Below are 15,407 nucleotides of genomic sequence, written 5' to 3'. Positions count from 1 at the left end.
CTTGGGGATGTGATGATTTTTGAGACGAAGGCCACGTCGGAAGCCGTTACACGGTCCGTAAGCCAACCGGCAGGACAGCAGGCAGCTCATGCCGTGGTACAAAACAGCGATGTTTGATTTGACGCGTTTTCGTCAAGCATCTGGTTACGGCAAGGTGACCCACGTTTCTTGCGTCCAGGTCCGGGGTCTCGTCATGCATGTACGAAGTGCGATGTGCCCGTGGACGTCATGATCGGCGGCGTCAGGAACAGCGAGCCGGGATCCGACAGGGGCTTTACGAGTCGAGAAAACGTAAATGGAAGACACGGGACGTAAGGCTTTGCGATTGCGTGTCATGTTGGGCCGCGACAGCTGCGCCAACAGTAGGTACGTAGGTACGTACGAGTACTAATGACTCCAAGAATAGAGCCATGGCTCATTTTGCCACCATCGCGCGCGCGCGCCAGCTGACGGACACTACGAACCTCCACTTGGTGAGAGTCGGGGCCAGGCGTCGACGGCGGCGGCGCACGTGCTGCTGGCAGCTGTCGGGGCTGGGCTGGTGGGATGCCAGGGGGCCCCCCTGTTGCCTGGGCTGCGTCCATCCACTGTAGCACCTACCTCGGTAGGTGCCTTAGCCGCCGGCTTGGCTTCAGTGGCAGGAGCGGATGGCCGCCTGTGTCGCCCGCCTCGGTGGCATCGGTTCCGCTGGGCAAGAGCCCCCCCGGCCCTCCTCCACTGAAGGCGGGGGATCAGCTGGCAGGGTCGGGTGGCGGTGGTGGTGGTAATAATGACTTTTAGCCGTTATACGTGGGGCCCTGGGCGCGTGTCGTGTGTGCGCCGGCCACCGGATCCCGTGAAGGCCATCCATCTCGTTGATCGAAGCCCCGCGGCAGCTGCCCCAGGTGCGGGAAACTTGGCTCTGACAAACCTTCAATTTGGCCTGGCGTTCGTTGTGCGCGTGAGCCTCGCCCTCCCACCCGCTCCTCCTCTCTTCCCCTTCTTCTCATCCACCGCCGCCGCCGCCGCCTCTTCTCCTCCCACCTTCCGCTACTTAATTACTCATTTCTTTTCTGAGCCCGTTCCTCTGCTGGCTGGAGGATAGGCAACTTGTCCTTTGCGCTTTTCGTCCGTTGCCGACCCGCTCCCTGGCACGTTACGTCAGAGGCCGCACGGACAACTTCGACATCCTTCCGCCTGACAGGTCGTCGTCGTCGCCGCCGCCGCCGCCATTTCTACAGCATCGACTCGACCGTAACCATCCCAACCAGAATCGACTCGGCTCGACGCTGCCATCCCAGCGCGCACGCCGCGGCCATGGATAAGATCCCGCGGCTTCGTCGCAAGCCAAAGCCTCCGGCCATCGAGACGGCCGTCGAGCGCACCAGCCGAGACTCGACGGGCAGCGATGGGGACCCCGATGCCCCTCACTATCAGCATCACGGGCTCTCGCCGGCCGTGGCGGTCTTCGCCAACCACTCGCTGCACAAGTCGGCCGGCGCCTCTCCTGCCAAAAAGTCGCCTCTACGAAGCCTTAAAATACGCGCTTCGACCAAGCGCGCCCGTGGGATCTCGCCGGCTGACCACACACCCAGCTCACCCGTTGCCGCCGTCTTCAGCCATGGCAGCGTCGCACCGCACGCCTCAGCATCGCGATCCCCCCACCACGGCCGCTCCGACACCAAAAGCCGCCCGAAACCAGAGATGCCGGGATTCTTGGCGCAGTCGACTCAAGGTTAGCCCGCGCCCGGGCTGTGGACGTGCTGACGATGCTGACCCGCCGATGCAGAGATCGATCGCAAGTTTCAGGAAATCACCTGGGCCGAGCGTATCAGGGTCGCCGACGCCCTGCGGAATCAAGACGTCGATAACTACCGGTGGGGGCACTACCCGCAATACGACCCCTACCAGCGAAGCATGGATCGCTACAGCAACATCCGTCCGTGGAATCACAATCGCGTCAAACTCAGGGTTGCGCCAGACGAGTACGACTACGTCAACGCCTCAACCATAACCCTCCCATCTCCAAGCGACGAGACTCTGGGCCCACTACGCTACATCGCCATGCAAGGCCCGACCGAGCCCTCCTTCGACTGCGTCTGGCGCATGGTGGCCGAGCAGATGTCCTCACCCGCAGTCATCATTCAGCTTACAACCATGAGCGAGAACGGCTGTATCAAATGCCACCAATACTTTCCGGATTCAGAGGAAGAGTCGACCTGGACGCTCAACGAAGCCGACGGCTGGGGCGACGGCTGGACTGCACAGCTGACGTACACGTCCCTGCAGACGGTCGACAACGGTGCCATCGAGATTCGCAAGCTTCTGCTCGACGTCGAGGGCGAGAATGAGACACGAGTGATTTGGCACTTTTTGTATCGGCAGTGGCCAGACTTTGGCGTCCCGACATTTGATGACATGGGCAGCTTCTACAACCTCATGAAGCTGTCCCGCGACTATTCCGCGCCGTCCAGTCCGCGCATCGTCCACTGCAGCGCCGGCGTCGGTCGCACTGGCACCTTCATCTGCCTCGAGCACCTCATGCGAGAGCTCGAGCTTGGCGCCTTCGACAAGTACGACTCATCCGCCAAGTCGGCAGACCCCATCTTCGACACGGTCGAGCTGCTCCGCCAGCAGCGTCGCGGCATGGTGCAGAGTGACAACCAATACCATTTCCTTTACACTGTCATGCGCAGGCTGTGGTGCGAGAGGCACGGTATTGCAGAAGACGACGGCTACGGCGGGGGCAGTGAGCCGGCGGCCAAGAGGCTCGAGGTCGCGGACCCGTTCACGGACAACGGCGACGATGCCAAGCGCTTCGCTTCCAACGCTGGCAGCAGCCACGGAGTGCCGAGGTAGCGACTCGGCCCGATGCTGCGTTCAAGGAGCACAACCAACAGCGACGCAGACCCGTCACGCACGGATGCGTCGCCTAAGACAAGGAGCGAGTAACGGACGATCCTAAACTTGGAGACACCGAGTTGGATCCCCCGATATTGGACCTTTTTGACCTTTGTACCTATAAATTTTGCAGCTTTGCTTTCATTGCATGCAGGGCGCGGACTGATGTGCACGCACACACCGCGGAACGGGGCGCGGCGTATGGGATGAGGATTCAGGGGCATGGGACTTGAGGCTGGCTGCGGCCTTGGCTTCGGCCTCCACGTTGGGATCATGTTTTGCAGCGAGGCTGGTGTAGGGAGCGATCCGGTGAGCTTGCTGAGGTTTTTCTCAGCGTCATACGTGTCACAACCATGGTTTATAGATGAGACTGGGGCTCATTGTCAAGTGAGGCCCGAACCAATGTCCCGCGAGGGACCCCATTTTACTTTCATGTGCTTCGTCCATGTTTTAGTTGTGTGTTGAACCGAGGTACATTATATTAAATCCCAGTAGTCTGAGGTCTCTCCCACTACTTTCTGCTACCAAAGCAACCACACGACTGCGTGACTCGATAATAAAGCAACAGCTAATTTTGCCCACCGATGAATGAACACTGAATCAAGTGCTCAAGATCCCATGCCCTCAAGGGGGCACAAACAAGGCTATACAAACAACGAAAAAAAAAGCCGTAGCTGGACCCGCTCTGCTGATGACAGAAAAGGGGGAGAGGGGGTTAGATTATGAAATAGCACGGAGAGAATGACTGAGGGAGAGATACGACCCCGGCTTAGCTGGACGCGGGCACGATGAGCGTCACGGTCTGCGTCTCGCGCTCCTTTTCCGTGACGGTGACAGTGAAAAATACAGACACGGTGGGCGTCCCGTCAACGATCTGCGTGGTGCGCGAGTCGCCGCCGCCGCTCCCGCCGCCGCCCGCAGGGTTGGCTTTGTCACTGGCCTGCGCGCCCGGCGGCGGCGGTCCGTCCAGCGGTCGGAGGACGAGCGACGTCGGGTTCGGCGGCGGTGGTTCGTTGGATGAGTTGGCGGGCGGCGGCTGGCTAGTGGACGGGGTGGGCAGCGAGACGTCGATGGACTGAGTGATGGTGATGCGGCCCAGTGGCGGCGAGGAGCTGGACAGGGAGGCGGCGGGAGGAGGAGGAGGAGGAGGCGGCGGCGGCGGTGGCGGCGGTGGTGGTGAAGATGTGGACGCCGAAGAGGTGGTCTTGGGGGTCGGCGCGGGGGCGGGAGTGGACGAGCTGGGTGCGTCAGGGGTCGGCGCCGGAGGAGGAGGCGGCGGCGACGACGACGACGAGCTATCCACGACAGTTACCACCGTCGTCATGGTGACTACTGGCCGAACAGGCTTGGTCGTCGTCGTCGGTGGCGGCGGCGGCGGCGCCCCCGTCTCCGGCGTAGTGCTGGTCGTCGTCGACCCCTTACCACCACCAACAGCCCCCTCGCCGAGCAGCCTCCTCGCCTCATCCAGATTCCGACACCCTATCGACGCGCCTGGCACGTTGGTCATGGGAAACGCAAAGCAGCGCTGCCCGTCGGGGCACTGCTCGAGGGCGAACGCGCCGCCGCTGCCGCAGCGCGCGACTTGGCCCTGTATGCACGCCACCTGGCCCGCGGAGCAGGCGGACGACGGCGAGAGCCCCGCGTAGATGTCGTTGAGGTGGCGCGCCTGCGCGAGGTTGTCCTGGTATACGGCCAGGGGCACGCTGGTCGTGGCGGTCGGGTAGACGGGGATCGCGGTGGGTAGTGACCTGTCCGGCGCGCCGGTTGGGCTGACGGTGATGGTCGTGGTGGACGACGTGGTGGGTGCCGCCAAGGAAGTAGGGGATGATGGTGGCGAGGGAGCGGGTGGCACGGGCGGCGAGGAGGTGCTGCCGGTAGGCGTACTCGTCGTCGTCCTCGTCGCTGGCTGTGCAGATGATGTCGTCGGTGCGGGGAGCGTATGTGTCTTGGGCGTCGGCGTGGGAAGCAGGACTGTGGGCACGCCAGTCGAGCCACCCTCGGGAGGAACCGAGGTTGATGACACCAGCGACGAGTCCCGAGATCCCGGCGTCGTGCGTGGCGCATCCGAAGACGGGATCCCGGGCCCGCTCTGCGTGAAGCCGTCCGTGGCCGTGAGGGGGATGCTTGACGATGGCGACGATACACCCGTGGGCGCCACCGACGTCGTTCCTGTGGCGAGCCCCGTCGATGAGGGCACAGGAGCCGGTTCGGGGGTTGTCGGCCTAGGTCCAACTTCGTCAGGGCTGGACGACGTGCCGACAACGGGGGCAGTGCCGCCCGGAACCGACGTTGGGAGCGCCGTGGTGGTGCTCGAGTTGGAAAATAACGGCCCCCTTGTCGGAAGCTTGGGAGGAGTAACGGACGGCGTCACAAACGTAGGTCGGGGGCCGTTGACCTCAGTCGTTGGCGCGGTAGTGCTAGCCGTGGTCGACAAGAGCTCGGTTGTGGGAGAGCTGGTTGTGGGCTGAGACGATTCCGACGAGGGACCAGTCGAAGAGGTCGGTAATGGGACAGAACTAGCATCAGGTGTGGTCAAACTTCCTGTCGCCGACGTCGATGTTGTAGCCGTGGAAGCGGTGTCGGAACCCGGTGCTCTCAAGCCGGTTGTCGGGGTTGACATGGTCGCAGCCACCGTTGTCGATCCGCTTCCATCGATGGGGACGACAACCAGGGGGATGGAGGTCGAGGCGTGGGTTGCTGCAGACGAGTCAACGGCCTTTCGAGTGGCCGTGAACAACGATGAGGGAATCGGGATGGACGAGTCGGACAAGGTCGTGAAGTCGGGCCGGGGGGTAGAGCCCGGGGCTTCACTACCGCCAGAGTTGGCGGAAGAGCTGTGAGAGACGTCAGTTGACCATATAGAAGGGCAGCAACAACGCTATTCATACCTTTCCGCGGTTGTTGGGACCGCAGAGGTCTCCGATGTAGTGAGTGAGGTTAAGTTGCCTCGTGGGACTCTACGCCGTGTAAGTCGTCAGTAACAAGTGGGTCGGATCGATCACAGGGTTTACATACAACCTGCCCGTCCATCTCAACGGACCGGCCTGGCCGGGCTGGGCAGTCCATAAGGCGAAAATCACAGCCGCGAGAGGGCCAATATTGCGCATCGCTTCGAAAGACCTGCAGTCGCGCGATGCGAGATTTTTGATGTGTTTCGAAAACAGCAAGATGAGAGAGACGCTGGAGTAAAAAGACTGGTGCCAAGTTGGAGCAAAGATACGAGATAGAACGGCGAGGGGGAGAGAGAGAGAGAGAGAGAGAGAGAGAGAGAGAGAAACACCGCCGCAGGGGAGTTTGATGAAGAGCAAACGCTTGATGAACGAAGGAAACGGTTTTTCCAAGAGATCGTGCAACGCCCGTCAAAGCGGCTTGTTTTCGTGAGTTTGCTTTATCCGGTTGTAGTGGTGGTGATGACGATGGCGGCAAAAGCCGTATCCGGTGGTTGTACGGCGGCGCAACAAAGGTAACGATGATTGTTCAGGCACGTCAACGGGAACAGAAAGAAGGTGGGAAAAGACGAAGAGGAAATGATCAACGCTGGAGGGACGGAGAACCCAGAAGACGGGGAGAGAAAGAGTGTATGTTGTGCAGAGAGAGAGTGTGTGCTGTGTGTAAGACAGAGAGAGAGAGAGGGAGGGAGGGAGAGAAAAGGTCTAGACGTGCGAGAGAGACCGGGACCGACCCAAACCACTGGACGAGAAGGAAAGGAAAGGGAAAAAGCGACAGTCGGGCATGCAACGCAACCCAGCAAGATGGCGAGGGACGAGAACGAGCAAAGGATCGGCGGCCTGCCGTTGGTTTTGTACGTTGCCCTGTTCCTGCATGCCATCGCCTCGCCTAGCATCGCCTCGCATCGCATCGCATCGCATCGATACATTGAGTTGGGGGCCTCTCTCCAATGGCTTGGTACTTACACAACCAGCAGTTCGTTATCCGCAGCAACAGCCGCCAGCCCACGCCCCCCGGGCAAAAGTAAAAAACGTTGAGTCAAGGGAGTACAGTGCGTAGTACAACAAGATACCCCATCAAGCGTTCCCGGTCGAAATTGCGACGGGGGGATCCAGCGCCGCATCGTTGCATCCCGCTCGCGCGTATCGTGTCCAGGGCCGGCTGGCGTGGGCTCCTTGGGCGGCTGCTGCTGCGCTGCGTTGCGCTTCCAGTAATTCACCCCGGTGTTGGAGGACAAACCTTCTGCACGGCGGATATAATTGGCACGCAGCCGCCCGTTTTCGCGCGTCTCCGGGGGGAGGGGTTTCTGGAGTCGCCTCCGGCGGCAAGCGTCGCTGGCCAATCGCCGCCTCTCCACCAACCTCACCTGCCGCGACGCCAGACAGACGGACGGCCCTGGCCCTGTTCCGTCGGGGCGGTCGCAGTGTCGGTCGGGCATTTGGAGCTTGACTGGCTCCCCTTTGCCCTGCTGCGGATGCTGCTGCTGCTGCTGCTTCTGAGAGCCGGGGGAGACACAGGTAGAGCCGCGTCTCGTCGTTTGCATCCGAGGCCTCACCAGCGGCGTGCGACCAGACGACTGGGATGTGCAAGCGTCAGTCAGTTCATCTGACCTCTGCGACATACGCACATCTATACTGTACATGCCCAGGCAAGATTGGCTTTGTCTCGGCTGACGGTGCTGCTTTCATGTCCAAACTCTTATTCTCCTTTCATGGGGGTATCTCTCTCTATATGACCAATGTACGAATACACAGCTCTGGTGTGGACGGTGGTACCATGCCGTTTCGTCTGAAAAGGCTCTTCTTCGCCTCCAACGTCGCCGCCGCGCCGGCCGCCTCGATCCAAACCATGGAAGCTGGTCATCGCTCTGAAACGCCAGCGCCGCCGCGAACGGCACACCTTTCCCACTACCTTTGATTGGCCGCGCGACCCTGTCCCGCGTCGTCGCTTCTGCCGCCCGCCTGCCGCGCCCTCACCCAGTCGAGCACGCGGCGCAGCGCAACAATCGACTCATCGTGCTGCATCTCGACATACGCCGCCACAGCTTCGTCGTCCGGCCACGTCCAGCCCAGTGGGAGGCCCGCCGCGCTCGCTCGTACCTTCGAGGCCTCCTCCCTGTCTAGCATGGGCTCTGCCAGGAAACGGAACGCGCACAGCGCCTCCAGGAAATCGCCGTGCGTCGGGGGCTCATCCAGGCCGACCATGGCCTCGACCACGTCCTCCTGGCCCCACTGCTCCATCACCCACCGCAGCGTCCTTGCCATTTCGTCAAACTCGCCAACGAACGCCAGCGACAGCATGTACTCGTGGACATGGTCGCTTCGGACGGGATCCATCCGCGCGCTTATCCTCTCCAGCGGCGCCACATTTCGAGCATCCAGAACCGCTCGGCTCTTGCTTTCACGCTCCACCAGCTTGCTGAACGTCTCCTTTAAGCGATCGGCGGCGCTGCTGAGCAGGGACAAAGGCGTCCTCGCCTGGACCGAATGCGGTTTGCCAGAGGAGAGGCGGTGCCCGTCAGCGCTTGAACATGCGGATGCTTGCCAGTCGTACAACTGCCGCACAGAGCCGCGCTTTGTCTCTTCGCCGGACTCCAGCTCAGCCACAAGCTTGACGACCTCACGCCTCGTTGCCTTGCGGATGCACTTGGCAAGCTGCACAAACGTAGATGGATGGACCCCGTGGCTGCGCTCGATTCGCTCGACCACGTGGAGGAACATGTCCACCTGCTCAGAAAGTGACATCCGCAGGGCCCGGTGGTGCTGGGACAGGTTCTTCAGGATGAGCCCCCAGATGTAGGGGCTCCAACGCGAGTCATCGGCGTCGAGACGCATCTCTGCCAGGCGAACCACGCGCATCAACTGCCGCCCACCCCGCTTACCTTCTGTTTTTGAGCACGCCTGAATGTAGGCCGCGAAGAGGCCCATGGGCACTGCCCTAAGAGACTCCCGCTCGGGCTCGTCTGCCATCAGGGCCCGCACGATTCTGCCCTTTTCTGTGCTCTCGCGCAAGTACCTGTGCGCCGTGTCCAGCGACTCTGCGTTGGCAACCAAAATCCGGAGGCAGTTGTCGCGCGGCTTGACGCCGTTGAGTCGCATGTGGTGGTAGAGTTGTGCCACGCTAGGAGGCCGCATCCGTGCGCGCTCAAACTCTGCCAAGTTGGCCTCCTGGTGAGTTGGAAAGTTGAGCGCCTTGTCCCCAGGAAGCAGGCGACTGCTTGTGTCGGCCTCCCGGAGCACCAGCTTCTCCAACATGGCTGCGTACTGCTGCAGACCAGGCTTTGCACCCGGCTCAGGCGGGTTTTGGAATCTCTCCCACGCCTCTTGGGCATTTCTGGTCGCCCGGATGGACGCCTCCCAGACGCCGACGTGGCGGTCACTTCTCATGAGAGACCGCTGCTGAATTGTGGGCGATCCGTCCGTCGTCATGCCCTGCAGAATGTCCAGCGCGTCATCGTGCTCATCTTTGGAGAACCCAGCCTCCTGCATGAGCATCCCGGCGCTCACGGTCCGGCTCCAGTTCTCTTCTGGGTCCGCCCTCTCGTCCATACCGTCGCCAGGTTGGAGATAAGGGGGCCATGTGGGTGCGTGTCTTGTGGAGCTATGCATCTCAACTTGGTTCTTTGGCTGGCCTGCCAACACCTCCCGAATGGCTCGGAAGCCCCCGCGGTCAAGTAGAAGCGGCTTGTTCAGGCTGTCAGACATGGCAAGCAGGATCCTCTGTGCCTCCCAGAAGTAGGCGTTTGGCAACGACCTCTGCGCCATCTGTACGCCCGCGTGAGGTCGGAATATCTGCAGACACTTGTTGAACACCTCGCATTGCACCACGAACAATTTCCTGGGCTCCTCTGCGTATGTCGCGATGCTCTGGATGTGCCGCGCGGCGACCTCGGCCAGCCTGACGACAAGTCTGGGCTCAATACGCAGGCATTGTCGAGTGAGCAGGCGCATGATCAGTTCGAACTTGTCCTGGCCCAGGTGTAGCGCTTTTTCGGTCACAGTTCTGGCGGTGGGATGTTCGCGTCCGTGTCGGCGTGGCCCTTGTTTACCAATCGCGTAGTAGGCTGGGCATGAGTCGATCAGCTTGGCGAGGGTCGGCACATCGGTCAGCCTGGACGAGGACCGCACAAGAAACGAAAAGAGGAACATGGGGGCAGCGCCCTCCAATGCCAGAAGCCGACGACACCGTTCGTCGTCCGACGTCCCTTGCAAGACGTACTGGTACTCTTCCAGCTGCTCCACCGAGAACCCCATCCTACATACGAGGTTCAAAAGACGGCGCCACTCGAGCTCGTCTGGGAGCAGCTGGAGCAGCGCACTTCCTCCTCCATGGCGCTGGGCCTCGTTCCGCATCATCATTTGCAGAAGAATGATGGGCAGCCTCAAGCTGCGTGCCTCGGCAACCTTTCTCTTCCAATAAACGCTGTCACTCTCCTTGCCAAGCACCTTGCGCAGTATCGTGCCCGTAGTCATCTCAACCACACGCTGGCTCGCTTCGATTTCGTTGTCGTGGGCTTTGTGGCGCCTGGAAAGCGCCGTAGGCTTCTCCGGCCGTCTGCCACTGCTTGCGTGTAGATCTCCATCAACGTGGCCGAATTCTGTCATGTGCGCCTCATCGGTCGTTTCATCATGGGCTGCGGCATGGTTTTGCGCCGCTCGAGTCGGGTTCGAAGCTTTGTAGTCAACGGCGGCCTGTATGGTCTCCGAATGAGAGCCCAACAAAGACTGTTTCCGAGACACCTCGTCAGTGTCATCTCTTGCGACGGCCACCGCCTGTGATGTCGCTGCACGTATGGTCCCCCGGCGAGACGGCTGCCCTCTCGGTGTCTGCAAGTCGCAATGTCAGTCGGGCCTTTGTCGACATCGAACCGTAGACGACTTACCAGGAACGCGGCGGCAAGCGATCGGCCCTGCAACGGCCATCTTCGCCCCAGCTCCCGTGTCGCATTGCTGAGCATACCTCCTCATACTTTCAGCGATGTAGGATTGAGGAACATGTCACCTGCATCCAACAAAATGCCTTGATCGCGGTTACTGCTGCTGACCCGCTGAGCGATGGAGCTTGGAAAATCAATCGTTCTGATATGCAGCTATCGGGTTACTTGCCAAAAGTGGGTCTCTGCCTCTGCATGCTCGGGAACCGTGACCCTTTCAGAAACCAGAACGTGATGCATAATGGTTCGTATCAAACAAATCGTCCAAGCATCTCAAGGTCGGTCACAATTGTCGTTTTTGTCATCATTTAATTCGCCTCTATCGGGCAGACGTGGGCTGTAGCCGCGTACAAGACAGGATATCATTTGTGCATCCAAGGCAGCCTTTCTACGACCTCGGCTCGCACTCATTGCTCACTCTCCTTGGACTGCGTCTTCTCCTCTTCTTCGCTCGCCTTGTCCTTTCGCTTCTGGACGACTTCCCAATTGTATACCCGCGCAATGGCAACCTCCATAGTCTACGCCGATCAGTCAGTGGCTTTGTCGAGTCACGAGTGCGCGTGGCCATGGCCGTAGTTGACGTACCGTAATCTGTTCCCGTAGAAAGTCCAAGTCCTCCTCGCAGTTGGACAAACTCGTTTTGGCCGTCGACAGCTTGGACGTCAGCAACGTTTCAGCTTCGTCGACCGGATACGAGAGCATGACGTTGGCCTGTGGGCGTTAGCAATCCGTTCGTCCGTCATGGCCACGATCCGCGGAGCAGCCTCACCCCTAGCCAAATGTAAACCTCGTCCGTAGGCGGAATGTTCGCTCTGGCGTAGAGCGTCTCGTTGAGCTCAAAGGTGGATTCTATAGGCTCGATCTCGTCCTGCTCTCAGGGTCAGCGACTGCCGCGTCCTCCTGTTGACAGTCGTACCTTTCTCGACTTCAAGAACTGAACTGTGTCTAGCGTCTTTTGAATGTCGGGTATCTTGTCCTTCAGTCCCCCCATCCGTCGTTGGAGGTTCATCTCCATGAACTGGTACTTCCTGCGCATGGTTACCACACAGTGTCCCAGCCCCCGTGGCCTTGACTCCCAAATATTGGCGCGCAAGAACTCACGAAATCATTTCCTGGAAGCTCCGCAGCGTGGGCTCGACATCCTGGCGTGTGGCGACGTAGTCTTCGACATTGTCGACGAACGGCGCGTACGGGATCCCCCGCGGGTTTGTGGGCGTCGCATCTTTGGCACTGCCAGGTAGTTCGTCAGTTGAAGAGCGGCTCATGTATCCCGTTGCAAGAATTGAGAATTACCTCTGAGCCGGCGCCTTGTCTGTGGTCGCCATGGTCGGTGCCGTACCTCTCTTTGGGACGCTGTGGAGATGCAGCTTGGAGCTTTTGCAGCTGTCGACATTCCCCAGTGGGCTGCCCGCCTCGGTGAGCGAGGTCATGGTGGGGTAGGCACACCGAGGTCCTTGGCTCACCTTGACCGCGCTTGTCTAGGGTAAGGTCGTGACTTAAGCTCCAGCGACGCATGATCGCCAGCTGGCGACTCCGAAACCCAGAACTGGCGGCGCAATTGTGATAGACTTTGGATTTCGTGGGCGAGAAGCCACAGATGTCACAGCCTTGGCACAGCGCTGTCGAGCAGAGTCAGGGGGCGTTGTTGAGCCGGCTGCGGTCCTTCACTTCGTGCAAAGTACAGTATATATTGTACCACAAGTCATGTTTATGCTCTCATCTTTGCGTCCGTCCGAGCGATGCTTCCCCTGCAGCAAACCTTCGGCCACGATCTGGCTCCATGCGTCATCGATGAGCCGGCAGCGAGGAGCTTTCGCCGGCGGGCGATGGTACCAACTGCCTTCCGGCTTGCAGAAAGTTCAACAACGCCAGGAAACGTACCCCAAGATCAACAAAGCCTAAGAGACGAATGTATAAAACAGCGAGAGACGACCTATCGACTGCGCGTCTTCTGTCTCATCCGATCAATCTGCATTCTGTCGTTGCCAATATTAATCCCATCACCTTGTCCGTTCACCCACAATGACTGCTGCAAAGCACTCCGGCTCCGAGGCGACGCCCGCTATCGCTGTCTGCGGACCACAGCCGAATCTTGCTGCTGGAGTGACTCGACCCGCCATTTCTGCGGAGTGCCGCGATTCGGGCTACTTCGACACCTCCGCGTCTAACACCCCTGGATCCCCCAGATTGGCCCTGAGTGCGGCCCCGGCGTTCATGCAGGATGGCGCTCCACCTGTGGCATTGGACGAGGACAATCTGGCAGACAGGCCGACGCTGGACAAATCGAGCGACACAGATTCCACTACCGAAAGATGGAGCCAAGAAATTGCCAGCGACAAAGCACCGCTGTTCCCCGAATACCATCCAGTACCTCTCCAGTCAGAGTCTGCGCGATGGATCCGCCGAGTGAAGGAAATGACACTGAGAGCGATATTCGGAAGAAGGGCCATGGCTCGCCGAGGCAAGAGAAAGGCAAGGGCCAGAAAAATCCGACCGTCGACCAAGACTACTGGACCCGACAAGCACGTGCCCATGGCCAGTGGCGCGCTGATGTCCCAGCAGCCGGTGACAGAGGCGGAGCGTGCACACCTCGCCAAGGCTCTGTCAACGTCACTTAGGAGCAGGCCACGTACGGGCCCGCCGCGACCGTGTTCCTGTGGCACGCCCGATCATTCGGAAAGCAGCTGCATTGTGGGAGTCTGAAGATGGAGGGAGGGTTCGATTCCAGACCCCGCAAAGCCGCGCAACAGATCGAGACAGTAATAGTGGAAGCTGCGTTGTGAGATCATGGGCATTAGCATGGCGTATGGGCAGGCAGAAATACCATGGCGTTCAATTCGCTTATTCGTTGATCATACAATCCGCTATGTGAGTTCCCATCCTCGCAGTCGATATAAACCCAACGCCCGAAACAGCGTCGCATTGTCGTTATCGCATACAGGCAAAGACCAGCCGCCAGGTTCGTCGCAACTGGTGGCGACGAATCCTCAATCTGTTCGTCTTTTGGCGTCTCCAATGTCGACAGGGTCCGGCTCTCTGGTGGCTGTCGCTCCAGGCTGCTGGGCGGCGTCACCATCGTCCCAATCATCGGGCGCATGCTCATCCCAGTTGTCTACTTCCTCCTCTAGTGTCATGCCACGAGACGGTCCGTCAGTCACGCCCGTCTCGTGGTCCTCGCCGAGCTCGACGTCGTCCGCGTCCTCGCCAGGGACGGCGTTGTACGTCTTGCGCTGCCTTCTTCGCTCAAGCATGCGTTTGTGGTACCAAGAGCACAGTCCCAGCCCCGCGAGGCTCCCCACCACGTTTGCCACGATATCGTATATGTCGAACTCGCGATCGTTGGGGAGGAAGCTCTGCACAAACTCGGACCCCACTCCGAGGATAAGGGTGCATACAATGAGCGTCATGTTGAGGGTGCGTCGGCGGTTTGTATCGACAATCCAGTAGAAAACAATGGTGAGGGCAAAGAAGGTTACAAGGTGGAGGACCTTGTCGTTCACATAATCGCCGAGCTGCAGCGTGGAGAGGCCGGCGTAGCCTGCGAGTAGGAGCAGGAGCAGGAAGACACCTGGGATGGCTGCGTTAATGCTACGTGCTGCAACTATCGCGGTCGGCTTGTGGCAACTAACCTGCAAAGGGTAGCCTTATTCGCATCTCGAGGCCGTCGCACCGACGTGTCCGCAGCGCGGGGACCGTCCGATTCTTGTGTTTGCCACCACCGCTGAGGTGGCCGCGGTACCCCTCGAGCCGAGATTAGATCTGATCGGTGAACCCTGGAGCCACTCGAGTGTCGCCCGCGCAGACGGATGGGAAGAAATGGGTGAGGCGAGGCAGTACGGCGGCGTAAGTGGTGCGGCGCAAGAAAGCTGTCGTGGAGTTGGCTGACCGGGAAGCTATGGCCACCTCAAGAGCAGCTGCGTCGGGCAACCTTGGAAGGCGCTGTGACACGGCGCAGGGGCAGGGATCAGCTACTGGAGCCTCTGTCGCCTCGCTCCAGCCCGTTAGTACCTACTAGGTACGTACCGGAACAGTAGGGGCAGCCCAATGCTGTGGAGAGAGGGTACAGCAAAAGCACGAAGTACCTGAGAAATAAATCCATCTTTCGCGCACGTCGCACTGGCACCACCAATAAGCGATTTTGCTAACTGCAGGATGCACGACTGTCGCCGATTTTTTGTGAAGTAGTGGGCCTCTTTTGATCTTCATTTTCGGCCTTCTGGGGCCTCTGTGACGGCGAGGCACGGCGCAACCTCTGCTTTGACGGTAGAGAACGGGCCCCTGCGCTGGTTCAGCAGCGCTTTGTCACGTGACGCCTCCCATGACCTTGGCGGCGCTTCCGTGCGCGCATCATGGGTGCCAGCGGGCCCCCAAGGTACCTGACCCGGCCCCAGGTACCTGCTTTTTGATGTCCGCATCGACGGCGCAGCCGGTCGACGAGATTTACGATATTCAAATCTATGATTGTGAACTCAGAATTTAGCCGCGATTTGCAAGCTTGCAGCTCGAGAGCTAGGTTTTCCTGGCTGCTCGTGTTGCTGCGGTTCGATCGCTCGGTCTCGCTGGCGCAGGTACCGGCACCCGCCCTACGGTACCCTGCCCAGCACTGGTCTCTGTCCCCCTCCGGGGGTGGGAAAGTCCCGCTCTG

General features: G+C 60.0%; 6 protein-coding genes across 6 annotated transcripts; 2 read left to right on the top strand and 4 right to left on the bottom strand.

The window, feature by feature from the left end:
• Nucleotides 1–878: 878 nt before the first annotated feature.
• Nucleotides 879–3,526, top strand: JDV02_003988 (Protein-tyrosine-phosphatase). Its single transcript, XM_047985164.1, has 2 exons — nucleotides 879–1,714; nucleotides 1,769–3,526. The coding sequence occupies exons 1-2, from the start codon at nucleotides 1,297–1,299 to the stop codon at nucleotides 2,836–2,838; spliced, it is 1,488 nt and encodes a 495-aa protein (XP_047841141.1). The 5' UTR covers nucleotides 879–1,296; the 3' UTR covers nucleotides 2,839–3,526.
• A 123-nt stretch (nucleotides 3,527–3,649) lies between these two features.
• Nucleotides 3,650–6,952, bottom strand: JDV02_003987 (uncharacterized protein; the record flags this gene model as incomplete). Its single annotated transcript, XM_047985163.1, has 2 exons — nucleotides 3,650–5,714; nucleotides 6,933–6,952. The coding sequence occupies 2 exons, from the start codon at nucleotides 6,950–6,952 to the stop codon at nucleotides 3,650–3,652; spliced, it is 2,085 nt and encodes a 694-aa protein (XP_047841140.1).
• Nucleotides 6,953–7,517: 565 nt separating this feature from the next.
• Nucleotides 7,518–10,894, bottom strand: JDV02_003986 (uncharacterized protein). The gene is made up of 2 exons (XM_047985162.1): nucleotides 10,712–10,894; nucleotides 7,518–10,655 (listed from the first exon to the last, which is right to left on the bottom strand). Exons 1-2 carry the CDS (start codon nucleotides 10,784–10,786, stop codon nucleotides 7,737–7,739), a joined length of 2,994 nt encoding a protein of 997 aa, XP_047841139.1. The 5' UTR covers nucleotides 10,787–10,894; the 3' UTR covers nucleotides 7,518–7,736.
• Nucleotides 10,895–11,053: 159 nt separating this feature from the next.
• On the bottom strand, nucleotides 11,054–12,192 carry PRF1 (peptide chain release factor 1; the record flags this gene model as incomplete). Its single annotated transcript, XM_047985161.1, has 6 exons — nucleotides 11,054–11,280; nucleotides 11,348–11,473; nucleotides 11,532–11,630; nucleotides 11,679–11,790; nucleotides 11,864–11,992; nucleotides 12,056–12,192. The coding sequence occupies 6 exons, from the start codon at nucleotides 12,190–12,192 to the stop codon at nucleotides 11,170–11,172; spliced, it is 714 nt and encodes a 237-aa protein (XP_047841138.1). The 3' UTR covers nucleotides 11,054–11,169.
• A 101-nt stretch (nucleotides 12,193–12,293) lies between these two features.
• Nucleotides 12,294–13,584, top strand: JDV02_003984 (uncharacterized protein). Its single transcript, XM_047985160.1, has one exon. It carries the CDS (start codon nucleotides 12,785–12,787, stop codon nucleotides 13,463–13,465), a length of 681 nt encoding a protein of 226 aa, XP_047841137.1. The 5' UTR covers nucleotides 12,294–12,784; the 3' UTR covers nucleotides 13,466–13,584.
• On the bottom strand, nucleotides 13,574–14,983 carry JDV02_003983 (uncharacterized protein). Its single transcript, XM_047985159.1, has 3 exons — nucleotides 14,786–14,983; nucleotides 14,392–14,701; nucleotides 13,574–14,330 (listed from the first exon to the last, which is right to left on the bottom strand). The coding sequence occupies exons 2-3, from the start codon at nucleotides 14,414–14,416 to the stop codon at nucleotides 13,750–13,752; spliced, it is 606 nt and encodes a 201-aa protein (XP_047841136.1). The 5' UTR covers nucleotides 14,417–14,701; nucleotides 14,786–14,983; the 3' UTR covers nucleotides 13,574–13,749.
• Between the last annotated feature and the right edge of the window lie 424 nt (nucleotides 14,984–15,407).

Source organism: Purpureocillium takamizusanense, chromosome 3 (genome assembly GCF_022605165.1).
Source record: "Purpureocillium takamizusanense chromosome 3, complete sequence".
In the NCBI taxonomy this organism is placed as follows: Eukaryota; Fungi; Ascomycota; class Sordariomycetes; order Hypocreales; family Ophiocordycipitaceae; genus Purpureocillium; species Purpureocillium takamizusanense.
Note: the sequence above shows the minus strand (reverse complement) of the source record. Positions and strands in the feature narration are given on the sequence as shown.

Bases quoted from the DNA above. Each gene is read 5' to 3' on its own strand.
- JDV02_003984 (XM_047985160.1), top strand. From the start codon at position 12,785: ATGACTGCTGCAAAGCACTCCGGCTCCGAGGCGACGCCCGCTATCGCT.
- JDV02_003983 (XM_047985159.1), bottom strand. From the start codon at position 14,416: ATGCGAATAAGGCTACCCTTTGCAG. The intron at 14,331-14,391 runs GTTAGTTGCCAC...CAGCCATCCCAG, and splicing joins AATAAGGCTACCCTTTGCAG to GTGTCTTCCTGCTCCTGCTC.
- JDV02_003986 (XM_047985162.1), bottom strand. From the start codon at position 10,786: ATGCTCAGCAATGCGACACGGGAGCTGGGGCGAAGATGGCCGTTGCAG. The intron at 10,656-10,711 runs GTAAGTCGTCTA...TGCGACTTGCAG, and splicing joins CGCTTGCCGCCGCGTTCCTG to ACACCGAGAGGGCAGCCGTC.
- JDV02_003988 (XM_047985164.1), top strand. From the start codon at position 1,297: ATGGATAAGATCCCGCGGCTTCGTCGCAAGCCAAAGCCTCCGGCCATC. The intron at 1,715-1,768 runs GTTAGCCCGCGC...CCGCCGATGCAG, and splicing joins CTTGGCGCAGTCGACTCAAG to AGATCGATCGCAAGTTTCAG.